General features: G+C 40.6%; 1 protein-coding gene across 1 annotated transcript; it reads right to left on the bottom strand.

The window, feature by feature from the left end:
- Positions 1 to 1219: 1219 nt before the first annotated feature.
- On the bottom strand, positions 1220 to 19068 carry LONRF1 (LON peptidase N-terminal domain and ring finger 1). Its single transcript, XM_081019957.1, has 12 exons — positions 18196 to 19068; positions 13723 to 13841; positions 12076 to 12198; positions 11654 to 11800; positions 10609 to 10837; positions 10432 to 10528; positions 9233 to 9347; positions 7953 to 8074; positions 6406 to 6564; positions 6138 to 6300; positions 3346 to 3498; positions 1220 to 2495 (listed from the first exon to the last, which is right to left on the bottom strand). The coding sequence occupies exons 1-12, from the start codon at positions 18836 to 18838 to the stop codon at positions 2337 to 2339; spliced, it is 2229 nt and encodes a 742-aa protein (XP_080876083.1). The 5' UTR covers positions 18839 to 19068; the 3' UTR covers positions 1220 to 2336.
- Positions 19069 to 22608: the final 3540 nt, after the last annotated feature.

The following is a 22608-nucleotide window of genomic DNA, read 5'->3' as shown; positions in this document are numbered from 1 at the left end:
AAACATGCTTTTAAAGGCTTGGGTGGCTGCACCTGGGGGATATGGGCCGGGAGTCAAGACTACAAAGCAATAGACCCAACAAGTTAAGGCCACATGTCTGATTGGGCCTTGTTGGCTACTAAGAGGCAGCTACCATGATCTCTCCGCTCACATGCACGGGGCAGGAGCAAGAGCAACAGAAGAGTAAGCTACAGTGCATGCATCGTAGCAGCTGGCAAGGTGGCATGAGAAGGGCCGTGTCGCTTATCTAGCTCCACTTAAACTTTCCCATCATTAGCTTTGAATTAAAGTATAAGCCACCATGTTGCTCTCTGAAGACAGGGAGCAAAAACATCACGGCTGACAGCATGTTCCATGTCACCTACTGAATAGCATGTTGTTGCCACCTAGAAATATTTGATGGCAACTCATTTAGTAGCAAAAGACTCCATTAAGAGCAACATCATAGGATGAGTTCAATGCACTCTAAAATTGAGCATACACTCCTGCTCCATCATAAAGGACTTTACCCATTAGGATTGGTGAAAGGATAAAATAATCTCATTCTACTTAGCAAGGATACAAAATAACTGCACGAGATATGAACTAGAAAAAATCTGACCCAGGTACCTGTCTCCGAGTTCTTCCAACAATAAGCAGAGGCGTAACATTATCATGACTCAGCTTGCTGGAATAAGCCCAAATTTATCTTTTGATCTCTGCCTGCAACAGTAGGTATGATGCCAAATTGGGTTGTATCAAGAAGTGCAATTGTTCTTGGAACCTGCTCACTGCAGATTATCCAGAAAAGTTGACGCCAATCTATTCCATTGCACTTTCAGAGACACGCATTTCCTGAGATTACTCCCAAGAGATCATTCCATCAACATCAAGTGTGTCCTCTTAATGGCACTCCCAGATTGCAGCAAAGCTATGTATGGATGTGGCCTTAATGTTTCAGGAGTGTATTTATTCATCAAATATATGCCTCAAAACAGTGATATGAGCTTATACAGGAAGAGGTCCTTAATGATTATGAAGTACTAACAACAGAATCCAAAGACTGTTCCATTCCCACCCCAAATATTTTTTTGTATGTTGAGCCAATAAGAGAACATACCCAAGCTGTAGGGATTGGACACTACTGTGATCCATATATAACAATTCAGGTTTCTGATAACTATCCTTTAGGGCAGAGGTGCTATATAAAAAGCCCAACAGAGACAGAAAAAAATAATAGTTGTAAGTTAAAAAAAATATAAGTTTTAGGTTTATTGAAAATTAAATATTAGCAAAAGCAAGAGTTTTACAAAATGATTTCACATACAAGTCAGACAGTCACAAACTGAAAACTACAAAAGTACCTATTGGCAAGCAGAATGCTAACCTTTGCATTGCTGTGTAATAGCGATATGAATAAGGCATGGAAGTCCTATTTGCACCAAATGTTTTTGAACTTTCAAAAACTAGTTAGACCCTTAACTTTTGTAGCAATGCTTCAGTAGTTCCCAAACTTTCATGAGTTGCCTAGAAGGGTATGGTGAGTGAGCTGCAGCTGACTCATGGAGCAAAGAGAAGCAGTCACTGATAGTATTTTCAAATCTGCTCATTTGTCAGAGAAGTTTAGGAATCACTGTTGTATGCTTAGTGCATTAAATCAAATTTTTGTTATGTATTGGAAAGACTAGTGCTCAAAGCAACCACTCCAAAGAGTCATCTAGTAGTCATCTGTATCTAATCCAGTCTTTCACAATGCACAGTTATAGGTAATGTCTTCACAGTTTCAATAACTTCTTGACCAACCTATATTTCAATTGTTCTTTAACATGGCTCCAAATTCATACAATCATTTTTATTCTGAAAGTATGCAAGAAAGTTAACTTGTGCCATATTTATAGTTAAGACACTCACAAAACAAGTTTTTTATAGCAACATTCAATACTACGTTTTAAATACTTTGTGCAAATAGCAACAGGGTGCTGTATCAGAGGCAAGTTCTGATTTGCAAGATTTTGAATGCATCCTTAATATTGTAAACTTGGACATTTTTAAATCTTGCACTTTCCAATGCTTAACTAATCAGTGGAAATACACCATAGGATGATACATTCTCACTTGTATATAGTGCAAATAAAGTAGAATTTTCCCATAGTTTTTTTCGGATTTAATTTTTCTGTGTGCAATTTTAGTGGTGCCCTTCAAGTTGAGGGGGACCCATGTGAAGAACTGATTAATAAAGGAAGAAAGAAAGCAGTTCTGATACAGTTCTCAGACCAGTACTAAAAGTGCAAATGCTGCAAGAACTCCAGCTGTAGTTACAGCGAGAATAGGGTATTGTTTCAGTTAGATCTGGATAGTCATTTGGACTGGTTTCTAGAGAAATACATCAATATATCTTGAATTTTTATTAGTCGCTCTCTCAAAGATCTCATAGACAGCACAGAAAGCTGGTATCTAGGGTCCACAGGCAGGACAGCTAGAAGCCACCAACACCATGCGGGTCCATTAGCCATTTCCTAAAAATAAGGAACAAAAAATTAGAATGTACTAATTGTAACAAATGGCTTACAACACAGATGTGAAATGAACAGGTTCTAGAGATCAAAATACATTGTTTCATTTTCCATTGCCATTATCAACCACCAGGTCCTAGGAATTCAAGATTTCCTGATAACGTAAAATGAGGTGGTTTTATGAGCTAGCTTACACAAAACCAACTTTCAGCAGTAATCTCTGTCTTCTCTGTCTGTGATTGAAAGTGTTTGCCCTAAGCAGCTGTGTCTTACAGCACAAGATCAAGATGGCAAGTGTATCCCTGCTGTAAATTTCACTACCATTACAGTATAGACAGGTTGACACTATCCATCAGATGTTTTAGTTGAAATGTCTTGGACATCTCAAAGCCGCTCGGCAATGCAAAGCTTCAGTCTGCCTGTGCTGAAAGCCACTGTGACAACAGCACTTCTCCATCCCACTAAGGACATGCAGCTTTGTCAGCTGTGTTGCCCATTGCCACAAAAAGTGAACAGCCTCAAAATAGTGTTGAGAAAGATTTATTCCTTAAGTGTAAATAAAATAATATTATAGAGGAAGGAGTTCAAGAACTGGCTTTTTAAAAACCTGGTTTCGTTGTCCGACACAACCACATATTTAAAATACACACTGGGCTTTTTGCAGTTCTTTGAATAAATATTAATTGGCACCATCTTGGCTTCTCTCTCTTTTAGCTGCTGTCCATTTTTCCCCCTAATGATTACCACCGCCACATCAGTTACTCTACCAATCTTTCTACTGCTTCCTTTACTAACAAAGCAACCCATATCATGCCAATAATTGCTAGAGAGATACTGTATGGTGTCTGAATACCTGTATGTTTCCTTCCCTCTCTGGCATTGGACCAAAGTGCTGAAGTATTTGGCTACGAAATTTGTTTCTTAAGCTTTGGAACCAACTGCAAGCTTGGCTATATACAAAATTATGGAGCACTCCAAGTTTCTTCATCTCACCTTCATCTTCAACCTATGAATGAAGAAAGTGCAGTATAGTCACAAAACAATTAAGCTGTATATGTGAAGACTTTCATAGCTAATTTGCATAAAAAAGCAAAAAATCGTAAGTCTGAGTTCAGTCTATATTTAAAGAGAATGGGAAAAATTCAGTGCTGAAGTAGTTCATAAAAATATTGCCATCAACAGCAAAGCATCTCACACAAAAAACTAGATTGGGTCAATAATTCAAACCATGTTTTGGGGTATCAGCTCCTAGGCCCAAGCCTCCCCCTCCCCACTGCCTTCATGTATGGGCTTAAGAAATTATTGCCTTAATCAATCAATCCAAATGAGAGCCATTACATCTAAACAAGTTATGGTTCCAGGATGCCTCTCAAACTAGGATCAAACAGTGGTCTGCAACCCTATTTGGGAGAGTAAGATGAAACCATAGCATGTTTGTTTGGGTAAAATGGCAAACAGACCAGAAAACAACATATTAAGCTGTGCATAGAAAAGAATGGAGAACATTTGAACCTGTGATTTTTCAAAACCATAGCCTGGAGGATTGTCCAAATAAGCCAGGTCTTTCACATTCAGAGTTCCATGTGTAAGATAAAACACAGAGTTCTCATGAAAGTTCATGAGCTCCAATGTCAAAAGCAATTCTCTATGCATACAAGGGATGCTTGCACCTAAACAGCACTTTCAAGATGAAAGCTCTTATATATGAATGAGATCAATAGTGTTTTAAGACACATTTAATGTAACCTAAAACTATTGAAAAGTGCAAGTAATTTTTCCTTGTTGGTCCTGCTTTTAAAAGATGGATACAAATAGAAATTGTCTCCTCTAGAGGGAGCTTGTTAATTTGTTGCTGGAGCTGATCTGGGGACCTCACAGCTGTATGATTAGGATCGTGAGACCAGACTCTAACCTTGGGGGGGGGGGGAATGTGTTTACAAGAAGTTTTGGTGCTTGCTTTGTGCAAGACAAGTGCTCTGCTGGAGCAGATGCATGAGAAGATGGATTTGATGACTGTTGCAGTTAAAAACTTTGGACAAACGGCGAATACCCATATAGAAACCATTCAGGAACCAGCCCAGGAATCTGTTTTGATAGGGCAAGCGCAAGGGCAGAAGAAAATGGAGGAGGTTGTTGTTTAACCTCAAATAATACAAATGGAGAGACCCGAGGCCTTGCAGGAGTATAAGCTGCTGATCTCGAAGTTCGAATCTGGAGTGGACCGGGGGGGGGGGTTGGAGTTGTGAGGGCTCTTAATTTTGGAAAGAATTTGAAATATGCTTTTAAATACTTTCTGGATTACAGTGTTGACTGTGGGGAATGGGACTGTGGGGAATGGACTGATCTGCTGAGGAGAGATGGAGATGGAGATACTTTTGGATTGGAGTCCTCCCGAGATCTACTCCCCTATGGGAAAGGAAAGAAAATAAGAAAAAGATCAACAAAAGATAAAGTAAAGGGCAGGTATAAACAAGAAGATCTGCAGAAGGGACATGGAAAAGATTTAAGAGCCTCGGACATAAGAGTACCAGGTTGATGGATTAGATAAACGAGAAAGGACTGACATAACCCGAGACCAGGAAGAAGAGACGATGGATAAAGATTGGAAGAAAGTTTCAAAATTTATTTAGAAAAGTATTGTAAAATTAATGAGTATTAGAAAAATGTTGGAATGAAATTATTTGGCCTTAGCAGAAATGTCAAAAAGAATTATGAAAGAATATGTTATGGTTAAAAGAATTTGGTATATATAAGTTTTAAGTTTTAAGCTTTAGGGTTTTTTTAGGTAAGATAAGGTTAAAATAGATTAAGGTAATTTAAATGACAGAATATTGTGAAAGATGGAAAGGATTTGCTGAGATAATTAATAACTAGAATACAAAAAAGGGAGGTGTGAGGAGGTCGTTGAAATAAGTTAATGAAAGCTAAGGATTTGGGAATATTAGACTTGTTTTTTAATTGTTTGTTTATTTTTGTTTTTTGATTTAGATGTATTGTGTGTTTTGTTATTTTTTTTGGACACTGGTTTTTATTGATCTGTATTGTTTAATTGTTATGTTTATCTACTTCTTTCTCTCTTTTTCTCCTTTTCTTGTCTTTTCTTTCTTCTTTCTTTGTAACTTTAAAATTCTCAATAAATATCATTTTTAAAAAAAATGTAACCTAAAACTATAACCTGCAATACATATGCTTAAAGTGGCAGCTTGACAATAACCCTTTCTTCACGTATCCAAAAGTACTCAAATGGTAAGACCACCTGTTTCATTTGATGTGTGTTCCTTTAAACATTAAAGCCATAAATTGGTTGGGCTGCAAGGAGAACAATTCCTCCAAAGCCAGAATCAACCACACGGCAGAAAAGCAAGTTTTTCAAGCGGAAGTGGACATCTGCTCCCTAATTTTTATTTTTGCAACACTAATCTAAAACATGTCTTCACCTAAAATGTGGAATTAAAACCTCTTACCATGCATTGTAAATTGCAAGTTTCCATTCTAATTAACAAGGGGATGCTAAATGCACATGCTTTATATACAAAGTAGCTTTACATTTGAACAAGTAGGCTATAATCTGTGTATCTGTATATGTTTAGAAAATGCATTATTAAAATCCTGTTTTAAGCAATAAGTGAATGTGAAATCCAATACCTTTATATCTTCTAGATACTCAATGTCTGCAGTGTAGTAGCCATCCTTCATCCCCCTTTGCAGAACTCTGAATCTTCTTAATCCAACTGTATCAACAACAGACCGTCCATCTGGGAGATAGTCAAGGTTTCTAATGTACAGCATGCAGCCATAATCTGCAAAGCTAGAAAAAGAGGCACTGTGTCAGTATCCACTTCGGAAACACACACACACACTCTCTCTCTCTCTATATATATATATATTTAAAAACTGTGGAACACATACATACCCATTTTTAGGGTCACTGATACACATCCCAAATTGTTTTGTCCCTGTTTCCACACTCCTTCGAATCATCAGTCGATACCTTGGCTCAAATACATGGAGGGGACAAGGCACAGTTGGATAGGCCATAGTGCAAACGAAGATTGGAACATTCTTAGTCAAGCTGAAAAATATATAATAGTATTTTTAAAACCTACATTGCCCGAACAGTTCTCTTTTGACACAGGTAAATAGTAGGTTGTGCTTTGTACATATACTCCCTTAACCTCGTACAAAAGCTAAGCTATAGCACAAGGCCTGAAATCAGTAGGAATGAAGATGTATACAATATGAAGAGAAATAAGGCTTAAGACTCAGTGCTTTTTTCTAAAAAATGTTTAAGGGTACTTTCATTTTGACTCAAGAAAACCATCATTTCATAGTTCAAGTCAGGAAAATAAATACAGTAAATGGACAAAAGTACAAAGATTCACAAAATGTTTGGGGGTATCTGTCCCCCCCCCCCCGAGAAAAAGCACTGTTAAGACTTATGTAAATAATTTAATTCAAGTTCTTTTAAGTCATCCAAATGGAATTAGCATAAAAATTTCTCTCATCTGTTTTTGTTGCAATTCTAAACCAAAGTACTATATTATTATTATTATTATTATTATTATTATTATTATTATTTAAAATTTAGACACCACTGATTGTGAAAAACCTTAAGGTGGCTTACAAAAGATAAAGCAGTAATAAAGAAAAAAATCACAACCCTACTTTAAAACATACAAATGTTGAAATCCTAAAACAGATTAGAATGACCTCGTTTCTAAGCAAAATAGCAAAATAGCAAAAAGCAACAGGAAAGAACGCTTTTTGATAACATCTATGTGGTGATGTGCCAACCATGTATAAAGACGAGGTAGAATATGATTTAGAAAGAAGAGTGTGGGCAGGATGTGCTGGACCCTTCCCACCAGATGTTCCCTCCCCATCCCTTGAGCCAGAATCCAATACTAGGAGCAAATCTGGCTGTGACACCAGAATACTGGCAACAAGGAGGTAAGCCATGGACAGGGAGAGACTTCACATCCCCTGCTCTATGCATACATTTTGCTCTTAAAATCAAGCCCCTAGTCCTTCCTCTATACGTAATTGGAACAGATCTGTATTTAAAAATTAAAAATATGCCATTATTATGTAGTGCTTGGGCTTGAGATACTGCTACCTGGCTATAATGATTCTTTTGAATCATTGCTGTGAGGATAACACATGATGTTGCGCTCCTTTAGAGGAACTGTTGCAAGAAAAAGCAGGAAGAACCACCTGCACTTGCAAGCGTCAAACCGGTCAGTGTACCTGCTTGTACCAAATTCATGTTATTCAGTTTGCTCTCTTCAGTTAGGTGATTCAGTAACAAATCCATCTACTAGAAGTAGACCGAGACTACACTTCAAAATATGAGGTAAATAAAAACATAGCTGAGGGAAGAAAGCTTTTCAAAAGCAGGCACAACTAAAAAGGTTTAGTACTTGTTCCTAAACTTGTTAATAAGTCAGTTTATAAACTTACCTGGAGTATTCAGCTGTTTCTTCATCATTAATTCTTTTTCTCTCTGATAGCTCAGCAGGTAAATACTTTACTATTAATTCTTCCAGCAGCTGTGTAATTCTATATTGTCTACTTGCCAAATACTAGAAGTAAAAATAAAATCTTAAGTCATTATAGCTTAATTACTGCAAAGATGCTAATCCAAATTATTTTATACTAGCCTTCAATTTCTATATATCAAGCAGAAAACAGGATGGTACAACAATCCTGCGTTGACCACTTTGTTTCTCTTGAACACAGTTTTTACTTTAGAACTTCTCAAATTTTCTTTCAACAGAGCTTTTACTAGGGTTAATTAACATAATTAGTCAATTCAATCAATTAAAAAGTTATGCCTCAATCAAAATTTTGGCCCAATATACGGCCATCCTGTGCAACAACCTGTTTGTAGCATAAACCTCACAATGCAGGTTTCACTTTCTGGCTCTGCCCTTCAGCTAGCTCAACCAGAAGTGACAGTTAAAAGAGACAATTTTTTTTTTTGCAAGGTAGGCAATGCCATTTCTCCAGGAAGGCTAAGAAGAGAGGCAGCATCAGTTCATTCTGTATGTAATTGTTGGCTGTTGCTGGGAACATATGCTGCCACTCATTTGGGTTAGGCAACCATGCTGTGATCAAGCAAGACTGTTCTTGTGTTCATTATTGTGGAAAGACGAACTTTATAAAGAAAAGTGAGGTATACATTTTTAAATCACACTCAAATCAGCTACCTGGCTTCTGATGGACATAGGAAAAGGGACGTTTAGGGAAGTTATAATGTTTAGTTTTTTTATTGTGCTTTTAGTATTCTGCTGGGTGCTTTTACTATTCAGAGTGACTAGGGAAACCCAGCCAGATGGGCGGGGTATAAATAAAATTGTTGTTGTTTGCTTTTCTCTCTCTGGCAACTGACATCAGTGTACAGGGTTTTTTGTGTTGCCATTTATATGTTGCCTTTCTATGATAAAATAATAGTTAAGGCAGTTTAGAAATAAAAATATAAATCACATATACTACCATGTGCACTCACTTTCTATGGCTAATAAACTGAGCAAAACTTAGCAGCCCTAATTCCTACTGATGATACTTTGAACAAAAGAAGCTTCTGAAAACCATTTCCATTGCAAAAAAACATCCGAATAAAGACTTAGCTTCCACCAAGTTTTTATTTAATGATATATATATATATATATATATATATATATTCTGTATTACAAATACTTGTTTTAGAAGACAGCAATGTTGTGTATGGTAAATATTACCTCTTTTAAGCTTTCTTTACAGAGAGGACACTGAGGAGAATGGTCCAAACATCGTTCTAAACAATTCTTACAGAAAGTATGGCCACAGGGTGTTGTCACAGGATGAAAGAAAAGCCTGAAAAATTTTTCAAGAAGTTAATCATGCTACAGTCACTTTAGTGACAAACATTAAAACAAGTAAATTAAGCCAAGTCAGAACAAAACAAACCATTTGGATGCTTTTATCTTGTAACCACCTTGGCTGTTGTAGGCTTAGAATAATTAAGAAATAAGATTGATCTGTTATTCCTCCTAGCAGACATTTGGCATTAGTGACAATGCATGTTCATTAGACTTCCAAGAGGACAGTCCTCTATGAAATGTCTGTGTGGCAGAAGTGTTGAAGAGCAGCTTTCAATATGTTCCATACATGCATCCCCCAAGATGCAAAAAAAGTGCCAAATAAATGTAGCAAATGTCATGGAGTCATGTCTTGGGCAGTCAGATGAAAACCAATTGCACAGAACCTGTAGGCTTGACTGTTTATGTTTTGTTAACCAGACTTATGTTCTTGACAGGGCTTGACAAGCAGTTGCCAAAACTGTACTTTTGGCAATATTAGGGGGCCATTTGGTTAAACCCTAACTCTCTTGCAGACATTCCCTTATGATGTCTATGAAACAACACATTACTGCCAAAGAGAAATATTTGTGAGCCTTCCACCATGTGTACCAACCTGATTGAGTGAAAAGTTCACTCATTGGAACTAGCCAGAAATGCACATTAATACTATCGTTTAACCAATGGTTCCCAAACATTTTAACTGATGGGACTGATGGAACATTGCTGTCTTGTCAGACCACTTACTAATTTTAATGCTTGTTGTAGGAATTGTAATGTGCTGTGTTACATGCAGTATTATTTTAACTGCTTTTGTTATTGGTTTTCCAAAGACATGCCACAGACCACTTGAATTAAATTCATGCGTCACTGGTTGTCTAAGGCCCACAGTTTGGGAGCTGAAAGGCTGGCACATGTAGCAAGACACAAACATTGTGCTCTCTTTGCACAGCATGGAGCAATTTGCGCACAGAAGCAATTTTCAGCAGCTTTAGAGCAAGAATCTTAACATAAAAGCTGCCCTAAGATGGAGAAGAGATCAAAGACAAAGATGATCAAATGCGTAATAAAAAGGTTGATTAAAGAAACCACTGTATTACCTCATACACAATGAACACTCAAAGTCTGAAACATCAATCAAATCCTCTGGAACTGGTCCATGATTGAATGGAAACGTGGCATCCCTTTTTGTAGTTTCTAAATAAACAATACAGGATATTATCAAAGCATGAAATACTGAATTTATCAGAAATCAATATGAATGACTAAATAGTTACCTCCTTGTTTTTTATGTTTATTTCTTCCATCTTCAATAACTTTAACATCTTGTTCTGAAAGGGACCACTTTCTTTTTAATAAAGCACCTTTATCTTGGCTGGAAAGCAGAGGTTCAGAAGAAACCCTTTTTAATCCATCGTCTTTGGCATTTGTTTCTGTTGAGTGGAGAGAATGGGCAGACTGTGCACGATGCAGGCTTCCTCCAACAGGCTCTTGCATTTCTAAATCCTACCAAAAAAACAATGGGTGGGGGGAATGGAATCTTTATCAAATTTCAGATAAATTGGCAACAATATCTGCCAGCAGAATCACAATTTTTTAGATAAACCCTCGTTATCCAGAACAGGCACATTTCCTAGTGCAAAGGGCCACATTGAAATTTCTGTGGACTACTTCAGAATGTTTCACATTATTAATATGATTTGCAGGGAACTAATAATATCTGGTCCTAGCTGAATATTAGCTGTCATTCTGTATTTCTAAAATTCTACTTCCACTCTCACTTATGAAACTAGGCACATTGTTAGATGGAACCTTACCATGTCACAACTTCCATGTGTGAATGCAGACCTGGGAGTATAAAAAGCAATATCCTAAAAATACAGACTTGCACAACATTCTACTGTGCTGAAATAGAACCTCAGGAGTCCCTAGACACAAAGAACTGTTTGGAATCCAGAACTCAAGCAAACTTAAAATTCTGGCTCTAAACTGCTTCATTGTTTGTTTAACTTGCACCGCTAAACAACTCTGACTATGGGAGCAGAAGCACATACAGGAAAAGCTTTTTTTTTTTAAGTATTGCTTCACAATTGTCATTTTAAAAACCATTCCCATAATTTTCATTAGCATATAAATAACATTCTCTCTACAATGTTGAGCATTGTTCTAGATTCTTTCCACATTCCCTATCAACCCTGAAATTTCAAAATTTTATGGCATCAAACTAGAATAAGATGAAACAAGAAGCAAGTCAACAGCACAACCTACATATTGTGTATAGCAACATTTGAAATGTGTGTGGAAAAAATAATCATTACTTACTGGCTCTGAACTGTGCTGTAAATTTTCACAAGACTCTTCCATTTCAGAACCATGTATAAATGGTTTACTTCGAACATGCGAAGAATTCATAGCAGATTCCTTCAGACTCTTTCTCACACTTTCTGGTGATAACAAATCACACAGCATCTGTGAAATGGACAATATTAAGGAATAAGCCAGCTATTACTAAAATTTTGTAAATCCAATCATCCCAGTCTTCTAACTTTTTAACATACTACAGTGAACCAGCTGAGCTTTTTAAGTAGTTCACCAGGCTTCAGATCTCTGGAAAAATTAACTGTAATGCAAGTTTTGTTTTCTACGTGAACATTGGTAACTTCCTCTTCACAGGAAGTAACTACATTTGAAAAGTATTAGAACTGAAAGCAAAAACTAAGAATTGCTTTAAAATATATAAATACCTTCTCAACTTCTAGTTTTGCCGGAATAAATTCTTCATCAAGGGCTAGGCAGTGAAGAAGGAGCTGTAAGGCATCATCTTTAGACCCAGCATTATTAAGTATTCTTGCTTTCCGAAAGTAGACCTAAAAAAATTCAAAGGTATTTAAATGTTAATCATTTGGTTTGCATCACAGAAAGATTTAGAAGCCTGAGCCTAAGCATATGTCCTTTGAAGTTAGCCCCACTGGGTACAATAGAGCTTTTGCTTCCTGTAGCTATGTATGCCACTAAATTACGGTATTTTTCGCTCTATAACACGCACCCGACCATAACACGCACGTAGTTTATAGAGGAGGAAAATCCGTAGGCATGCCACCCGTAGGCATTTCCTCCATAACATGCACAGACATTTCCCCTTACTTTCTAGGAGGAAAAAAGTGAGTGTTATGGTGCAAAAAATACGGTATTTGATTGGGATCTTACAAGTTGCTATAGAAGAAAGCCTCAGTGAAACCAATAGAACCTACAACGGCACTAATGGTTTTAAGAGTTAGTGTAATACCTGATGTTATGCAATGAGACAGAATAACAGCAGAGAACTCAAACAAAAGGATGGCACATCCTATGCATTCTACCATCACTACTTCCTCCAGTCCATAGAACCAATTGGAATAAACAGTATACAGGCATAACACACTCCATTCACTTTTTCTTTCAGACCTTGTTTCACCCTTTCATACTTAGCACTCATCCACACTTCTGTTTATCCTGTGCCTAGAAAGCAAATGCTTATCCCATGCTTTCTAGGGACAGGTCCGAGCTGTTTTGCCTTTGCCCTGCTGCTTTCCCCTGGAAAACCCCCTCTAGTGATAAATCAGAACAAATGGCAATCCACGGAAAACCAGATTGCCATTTGCTCCGATTCAGCACTAAACTGCAGGTTTCCCCAAGGGAAAGCAACGGGTCAAACGTAAGAGTGAACAAGCCCTTGGTCTGCACCATATACGTACAGCTACTGTTGAAAAGCACCTGTTGAAAAGCACAATGCAAAATTGATTTATTCATCCACAGTGTGAATGCAGTTTATATTCTTGTTTCATGCAAAATTATATGTACGTGCATGTGCACATAGAGAAAGCCAACCAACTGCAGAACCAGTTGCAGAACTGGGGGTGGAGGGATCATTTAACTCTTGACTTGAAGTGCTTATAATGAAGCTTAAACACTCCTGCCTTTTTATCTCGACAAAGCTTTTCAACTTCTGCACAATTGTGCTTGAAAACATAATTACAAACAGAACAGGGCTTCTGCTAGAAGTGTGCAGTACTATGCCTGCCAAAAGACTCAATCCACGTGGTGAACCTGATCCAAGGTGGGTCAAAACAGCAGTACTACCACCATGCAAATGCATGGGAAAAAATAAATGGTTCCCAAATGCATGCCTGGGATAAAGGTAGGTTTGGGTTTGAAAATGCTGACACAATTTCTAGCATCATGTTTTTGTATTTTTCATAATACAAGTACACTGGATGTGATATTCAATATCAGTCAAACTTAAAAGTAAGACCACTGAAATCAATGGACTTTAGTCCATCAACTTTAATAAGTCAACTCCGAGGATGACTTAATAGGATATTATCTTAAGCATTTACACTTTATAGACTTACCTCAGACCAATTTGGCATTTTAGCAGTAACAGCATTCAGGTCATCCAGGGCATATTTAAATTCTTGGAGGCCAGCATAGGATTCAGCTCTATAAACCCGTAGTATCAAATCACTAGGATCTAAAATAAAAACCAATGACTTTGTCATGTAGCTGAATAGAAACTACTTATGTTTTTATAATCCAAAATACACATGCAGTGCAGACTTAGAAATAGATATGTACCTATGGAAAATAACATTTTCCAAGAAGCCAGACCAAAAAAAAAAAAAGCTTTCTAAGTTTGAAGAGAAGTAGTTCATTATTTCATGCTGTTGATGTGGACAAGCTTGTTAGTAAAGATTTGTGACTTACTAAATGTTAAAATAGCCTTGCAAAAAAGGTGATAGTAAAGATCCTGAAAGACCCTAATGCAATTAACCTAACTACAAGAACTATTTATATGCTTAGAGACCAATAAAAATATCTGAATGCTAGTCCAAAGCCCAAACTGAAGTTTAGGTTGGTTTTGTGGACCCAATATGGTCTTAAAATCTGTATAGACATAGTTTGTAAGACAAGACCAGACTTCCTTCACTCTTCTCCCAAGTTGGGTAGTCTGCAAATCCTTGAACCACCCTAGTCTATAGGATAAGCAAGGGAATACAGGACAAATAAATTAAAGAAAGCCCTCAAAAAAGGACAGAATTCAGTGTTTTCTGTCTACTAGTGTTTTGGCACTGTATTTCAAGACTATGCTTGCAGCAGTAAAGTTTACTTAGGCATGAAAGCAAAGATATTGACTGATTACAAGCTTAAAAGGATAATATTGGCATGGCCAGAGTAGATGCAACATCGGTGAATTTGTAATCACATCTTCCACTCTGAAAGCAAAATGAACTACTTGAAACCACACAGATTGTGGATATCACCTTGTCACATCTAGTTGCCTGTTTAACTCCCTTAGAGCTTGACAGTTCAAGCCGACAACACTACTTTTGTGCAAGATGTCAACTTTTTGGTTTCTAACCCTTAAATCCCAACAGTTTGAAATACCTCAAGAGTTTTAGACGCTGACTGGATATGGTCTCAGTTTTCCAAACATCTTATGACACATTTTAATCATGCCCCAAAGTGCATCTAGGCACATCATGTAATTATGAAAGTAGATCAACTGCTTCCAAGTTTTTCTTTTCTTTGATTATGTGGGCAAGGTGCTGAGTAAACATACTTTATGATTATTATTTTATATTAATGTATGCTTTTTCTAATTACTGTAGAATGAGTTATGATAATTTGTTTAAATCTAGGAGGCAAACGACCACCAAGGTGACATATTAAAAAATATTTAATTGCTATACCCCTGCTCTCTGTACGTGTGTAAATAACTCCTAACTTAACTCTCCTAAAAGAATTATCCAATTTTCATAAAGGTTTAAGCCCCAATTCTGGGATGCCTTTCTATGACTTACAAATTCAATTTCAAAAAATTATTATTACTAAAATTAATATGCCACACCAGTGTTTAATAGCTAGTTTGCACATACTGAAAGGGGCCAACACAGATCATATAAAAAGGAAACTAACCCCACTTTGATGTTGCACAACTGAGTGGCACACACAGTCTAAAAGATCAGCTAAGACCTGCAGCATACTGCAGATACTGCCCTATATGTTGATTCAAAGTTGTGCAAGTGTCCTCTCATGTGATTAGATTTCAGCTTCCTCTCTGCCCCTTAACAGCTCCACAAATCTGCTCCAAAGGGTCCCATAACCCTCTAGAAAATATTGGGTGGGGTGGTTTTTAGGGTGGGAAAGAGACTACAAGGAAAAACAAAAGAAGCTCCTGAGTCATACAGTAGCATTTTCATGAGGTACTAGCTGGAAGCAGACAAGTTTACAACATTAGCACGGTGAACTTGGGCACTAGGCAGGCCAAGAACCTAAACATCAGAAATTCAACTCCGTGCTGAACTAGAGCATAAAAGTTGCTAGTTTTGCCTATAGCAATACAGTAATTAATGCTGGTATCTAGCATTTCCCATCCTGTGTATTCATATGCATCTGAATGGACAGTGAGACACTCTCCTAGTACACAACAAGACCAAAAACAACTCAAACAAGTCCAGCTGAAGTCCTTTCTAAGTCTTTATGGCTGTTTATAGCTCCATTATATCAGATGCCCCACATACTACTCAGACACTTCTGCTGATCAAGTCACATGCTGGAGATTAGGAACTGAATCTAAGGTCATATAAATACGGCACAATAGGCCACTTCCCAAATTTAGCCTAGCCTACTGGATGAAAGCATCAAGAGTAAGACTTCTGCACTAGGCCTTGAGGTTCACTCCCATATTCTGACTCGAAATTAAGGACATGTGGTGCACATGCAAACCTCTAACTCTGCAAAGTTTCTGTCTCAAAGCAAAATAAACATTTCATTCCCTGTAACTATCCTTCCAACACACCCATTTTTATTTCAGGCAAATGTCATTGGTCTGATGTGTAGTAAAAGAAGAATATTACAGTCTCTTGAACAAATTAGACAATTTTCAAACAATGATAAAACTTTCATCAGAAAGTAGTACTAACATATTTGGATTAGGCTTTCAAGTTAGAAACTAGGAAGCCCAATATTTTAGCTGGTCATTGCTCTGCATCTCAAAAGTAAGATACCAGGACCACAGAAGCACAAGTGCAGGACAGAATATAGTGTTCTCAAAGAACGAGAATTTAGACGCCTATTATGATTTGAACAGCCAGAAAACCAGAATAGTTACAAAAGGTCACAATCACCAAGCCCAGATTCAACATCTTTCAGAGACATAAAACCATGCGCACAATTAAATTTTCCTTAGTTTATTTCATACAGTGTTACAAGTAGTACTCAGTATTGAACATGCTGTGAAGTGCTCCCAGAATATTAACCTAGTCATATCTCTAGACCTCCCCATACAAGTCTTTTCTAAACAGTGTTGTGAAAGACTCAGCACTCCCATCTGTGATGTCATCAGCATTATACAACCTTTTCCCCTTCCACGCCCCCATCTGCTTATGCAACTAGCCTGCCTCCTGCGAATTGTCTCAGTAACACTTTAGGAGACTGAAAATAGGCCTCTGGTAAAAGTGAATTCATCATAAGTAATTACTGGTCCTCAGTGTTACAGGTTTCACAGCCAAGCCTCTTCTGACCACCACCTCCCAAACACAGTTGCTAAGCCCAAGTGAAGGAGTGCTCCTTCACCCATATCTGCATCCCTTCTTTTAGAAATACAGGTTTTTATTCAAGGTTCCTATTTTTATGTAATATACTCTGAAAATGGGTTCCAAAATTTAGAAGCTGAAACTTTTTCACTACCTTTCAGAAAATGACAGTCCCATAGCACTTCATCAACTAACAAAGCTAATCCCATAGAATGCATCTTCAAAGATTCCTCTTTGCTTATACAGTGGTACCTCGGGTTAAGTACTTAATTTGTTCTGGAGGTCCGTTCTTAACCTGAAGCACCACTTTAGCTAATGGGGCCTCCTGTTGCCGCCGGAGCACGATTTCTGTTCTTATCCTGAAACAAAGTTCTTAACCTGAAGCACTATTTCTAGGTTAGCAGAGTCAGTAACCTGAAGCATATGTAACCTGAAGCATATGTAACCCGAGGTACCACTGTACATCTAAATGCCAGCTTTTGGAAACTCTGGAAAAGTTTACAGAAAGAGCATCAGGAAAAACAAAACAAGCATTTTTACCTCCCTACAAAACAAAGGGTAACAGGATACTCACAGCTCCAAGGTAGGGACTCTCTTCAGGTCACTCACATTATGCAAAATAACCAACATGATACCTCAAACCCATAATGCCCCCTAGAAACCATCAGGATTCACTGTTCCACCTTAAGTACTCACTGAAAAGGTGGAAGACAATCTGCAGTATGAGTTTCACTTGTGAAATTCTTGCAAAAAAGCCAACTTTCTAGGAACTTCCAAAAGTCTGCATACAGGTTGCCACCTCTGAGGGCCATGTTAAATTCGCAATCTGATGTGCACAATTTTACTGGAAAACTAGCTACAGTTTCCAGCTGAAGTGCGCCGGGGCCTGTTTCACATACAGGAATCTGGATCATGCTTAGGTTATGCAATACTCACTTCCCGGCTGAATGCGTGACTTCAGCTCGCCCAGAAGTATTGCGTTAGGGCGATATGGAGCATCTGGCCTCTTTACGAAAAATGTCCTCTATGCTTGTAAGCCATCAAGTAACCGGCAAGCTTCTGGGTTGAAGCAAGCGTGCACACCTGTGCATGCCTACATGCATGATCCCCACAGATTCCTTCACGGGACCGATTCCGATCGTCGGGAGCCCAGCGCTAGGCACATTCGAGTTCGATCAGGCTCCCCCAAGCGCACGATTGTAGTCAAAGGCCCCTTTTTACCCCACAGGAACCCCCCCCCTTTCCCACCCACCCCGCTTCAGAGGCCCGAGCAGCGGCCGTGGCTCTTACCCTCTTCGAGGGCCTGGCTGGCGGCTTCGCTGGCTTCCCGCAGCTGCCCTTGCACGAGCATCTCTCCGAGGCGCCGCCAGGTGCGAGCCCTCTTGCACTCCTCCGGGAACCACTTCTCCGCCAGGTGTCCCAGGGCGACGGCGACGGGCGACGAAGCCAGCGGGTCCCCGCAGCGGCGGCAGCGGGCGCGGAGGTGCTCGTGGACGCAGCGGCGGCAGTAGGCGTGCCCGCACGGCGCCACCACCGGCTCGCCGAGGAAGCCCTCGCAGCCGGGGCAGCGGAAGAGCCCCGCCGCCGCCGCCGCCGCCGCCGCGGAGGAGCCGTCTTCCCGGCCGGCGGTCCCCTGCTGCTGCTCCTCCGCCGCCGTCGCCCTCTCTCCGCCGCCTTCCCTCGGCGCGTCGCCCGCTCTCTCGCCGCTCTGCCGGAGGCGGTAGTGCAGCACCAGGCAGTCCACCAGCGCGCCCAGGCGGCGGCGGGAGCTGGGCGAGCCCAGGCGCAGCGCCGCCGAGTAAGTCTCCAGAGCCTCTTTCAGGTGGTTGCCCAGCGCCAGGAGCTCCCCGCGGCGGAGAAGGAGCTCCCGCTCCGAATGGGTGCCGCTGCCCCCCGGCTCTGGGGCCGACTCAGGAACCGGCGAGGACGCCATTTCCACTCCACGTCCGGCTCACCGGAGGGGGTGTGGCGCGCGACCCCCGAGCGCCGCCGCTTCTCTGAGGTAAAGCACCGACGACGGAGCCGGCTGGCGGTTGACGAGGCCGGGCGCGCGCGCGCAGCCCTCAACTCCCTCCTTCCTCTGACAGGCTTTTTCGGACGTTGTTGGCGGTTGAGCGCGCTCGCGGGAGGCTCCGCCCTCTTTTCAAGTCCCCTCAACCGCACCTCGCACTCTCCCCCCCCCCCCCAACCTTAAGATCCGGATTCTATCTCTCCAACGTGCCCCGCCTCCGCGCCCCCCACCCCACCAATCTTCCCTCTCTCTCTTTCTCTGTAAGCGCGAGAGCGTCGCGGGCGACGCCAGGGCCTTACATAAAACGGAGCGTCATCCGGCTTTCCGCGCAAGGCTGACTTGCGATTGGCCGGCGGGCCGCCGCGAGGTGCGCGACAAAGGAAAGGGGCGGGGCGAGGAAATTATAAAACAAGGCCACGTGCTCGCGCTTGTTCCATAACTTTCCTTTGCCGGATGGCCGCGGTGAGGGGCGTGGCTGGCTGGCTGGCGGGATGGTCGGCCCTGATAGGGAAGGGGTGGGTCGTAGGAATTTAGCGCTCCTCCTCCTCCTCTTTTTCTGCTGACTTCCTGAAGACTAGTTTGCATTCCCACGCGCAATGATCCGCTGACGCCGGGGTTGGGACCTGGGCTGTACACTATGCAAAGGCAGGGGGGAAATACCCGATGCCCCCTTTTATTATTACTGTATTTTCATTTACAGAGGTTTTGTAGCAGGAAAAGCTCAACCAGTAGGATTCCTCTTGCCACACACAAGAGCCCTGCCAGAAAAGAGATGGTAGCTCGAGTTGTCCTTGAGAAGGGATGACATCCACATTTCTTTCTGTCTCTCAATATTAGAAATAGGGGACAACATGTGAAGCTGAATTTGGACAGATTCGAAATTGGCAGAAGAAAGTACTTCTTGCACAACGTTTAGCTAAACCACAGAATTTGCATTAGATTCGTGGAGGAAGAAGCTGGCAATGAAAATGTTCCATTGCCACTGTCTGAAGCAATAAAGTGGTACCTCAAGTTACATACGCTCAGTGGTGTAGCATGGGGGGTGCAGGGGGGCCGGCCGCACCAGGCGCAACATCGGGGGGGGGGCGCGCTCGCACTCGCAGCTTTCTGCCCCTACCTCGCTCACTCAGGGTTAGGGGGCGCAAATTACTTGCTTTGCCCCGGGTGCTCACAACCCACGATACGCCACTGCATACGCTTCAGGTTACATACGCTTCAGGTTACAGACTCTGCTAACCCAGAAATAGTACCTCAGGTTAAGAACTTTGCTTCAGGATGAGAACAGAAATCGTGCTCTGGCGGCGCGGCGGCAGCAGGAGGCCCCATTAGTGGTGCTTCAGGTTAAGAACAGTTTCAGGTTAATAATGGACCTCCGGAACGAATTAAGTACTTAACCTGAGGTACCACTGTACTAGCCACTGATGATTTTTGTACTCAGATCTGTCTAGTTGGCTTCCTGTGAGCATCTGATTGGCCACTGTGAGAACATGGTGCCCTGACTAGATGGGCCCTTGACCTCATACAGCATGGCTTTTTTCATGTTCTAAAACTTTTGAAAAAAATGAAAGGTTAAACAACCAGAATGTTTGATTTCAGCAAGTATCAAAAACATTTTTGTCTGTTATTTGTGTTTGCCGGTAACTCCAGCTATACCTTCAAACCCTTAAAAACAAAATACAAACTTTTTTTTTTTTACACTTAACTGTATCAGGCCCTTAGGCTTGCCATAGAACAAAGATAGTGTGAACCAAGGAGCGACACACCCAGCCAAGCCCAGTGTCCTCTCCTGCACCATAATGGTCATGCATGACCAACTTCTCTCCATGAGAAAGTGAGGAAAAGGCAGGCAAAATTCATCCTGGATTCATAGGTTGCCCTCCTCCATCATATAGTTTTTCTGTCTTAATTGATAGGCCCTCATTTTGCAGTTAGTATTAAACAACCAGCAGAAAGTTGAAAAACACCCTTTTCTGCTCTCATAGTTTCATTTTACAATTATCTGTAAATTGCTGTTCAAGCAGTCCTCTTGGGGGGGGGGCGGGGAGAGCCAAAATTAGCCCCCACTGTGTATCAAATACTTCTGCAACAAGTACTTGCATGACTATCATGAGCACCTATTGGCTAGTGTCTGTGACGTTACTAATGATAATGCACACAGAGAACAATCCTTAGAGGCAGCTTTAATGTTTAACAAAATCAAGCACATGGAAATGTCATGAGGAATATTTGCAGAATTATGTCAGTTGTCACACTTGTACTAAATTAATTCATTTTCATAACTAAATCTGGACTAGTGGGGAGTGTGTGCATATATATGTGTTTACTGGTTGGTTGGTTGGTTGGTTGGTTGGTCAGTCATTCCAACTACGTTAGGACCTACCTGTGCCCAGTCCTATTAAGTATCATTCATGCTTTTTTTTTTTACGCACTTCATTCTGTTAGTTCTGCCAGAATTCCATTTACAGAGCTCAGAATGCCATTTACAGAGCAATCCCATGGAGGCCAGGTGTGTGTGTCAGTGGTAAATGAATCACCACTTCCTAACCCCTGCCAGGCTCATGCTGACTAGAGCGGGAGGTGGATGGCGATTTCTCCCCCCCCCCTTTTGGATGGTGTAGTTTTTCTCCCTTTGCCCAGGTCAGCTCAGGTGAATGGGGAAGCTTTGGATCCCGTGGAGAACTCCCCCAACATCCCCTCTTCCAAGCCCTACATGAAGAATTAAGATTGTATGTATATGTCATAAAGAGAGCAGTTTCTAACTTCTAACCATTTTGCTTTACAATCAGAATACAATTCATTTATGGAGATCTGTCAACTGAGACTGCAGCTTTTCACTCTGTTATATAAAGCATACAAATGGTTTATTTCCTTTGAAGCAGGGTTGCATAATGTACAGGGCACTCAAACATAACCAAAATGCACTCAAGGCTTTTTATCAGGTAAAACAGGCAAGGAGTGCATATTTAAGCATTCTAATTTCCTTTTACATAAGCATTTTTTTTTAAATGTGTGATATAATATTAACTCTTACAAAACTGCAAAAGAGTTCCTATTCTCTGCATAAAAACCAGCTGTTGGACCATATTTGAGAAAATGATTCCATTAGAGAACAAGTTGGCACAGCGTAGACTGCATAGCTGTTTTAAGTCACAGTCACACTGTACAGTGGTACCTCGGGTTAAGTACTTAATTCGTTCCAGAGGTCTGTTCTTAACCTGAAACCGTTTTTAACCTGAAGCACCCCTTTAGCTAATGGGGCCTCCTGCTGCTGCTGCGCCACCGGAGCACGATTTCTGTTCTTATCCTGAAGCAAAGTTCTTAACCCGAGGTAATATTTCTGGGTTAGCGGAGTCTGTAACCTGAAGCGTATGTAATCTGAAGCGTATGTAACCTGAGGTACCACTGTACATTTAAAGCATTATGATACCACTTTAAACAGTCATGGCTTCCCTTAAAGAATTCTGGGAGCTGTAGTTTTGTCAAGGGTGCTGATAATTGTTAGGAGCATAGCTGTCAAGTACCCCTTATTTGGCGGGACAGTCCCTTATCCCAGCGCCATGTCCCGCTGCTGTCCCTTATTGATGAGGCTTCATTTGGCTGCTGGCTGGACTTTCTGCCTTTGGCTCAGAGGGGCTCAGAAGTTGAACATACCTGTGCCCGGAAAATCCCTTATTTTGGCTGCTGATCCCTTA

Source organism: Podarcis pityusensis (genome assembly GCF_964106645.2).
Source record: "Podarcis pityusensis genome assembly, chromosome: 9".
NCBI classification, from domain to species: domain Eukaryota; kingdom Metazoa; phylum Chordata; class Lepidosauria; order Squamata; family Lacertidae; genus Podarcis; species Podarcis pityusensis.
This window is presented reverse-complemented; position numbering and strand designations above follow the sequence as displayed.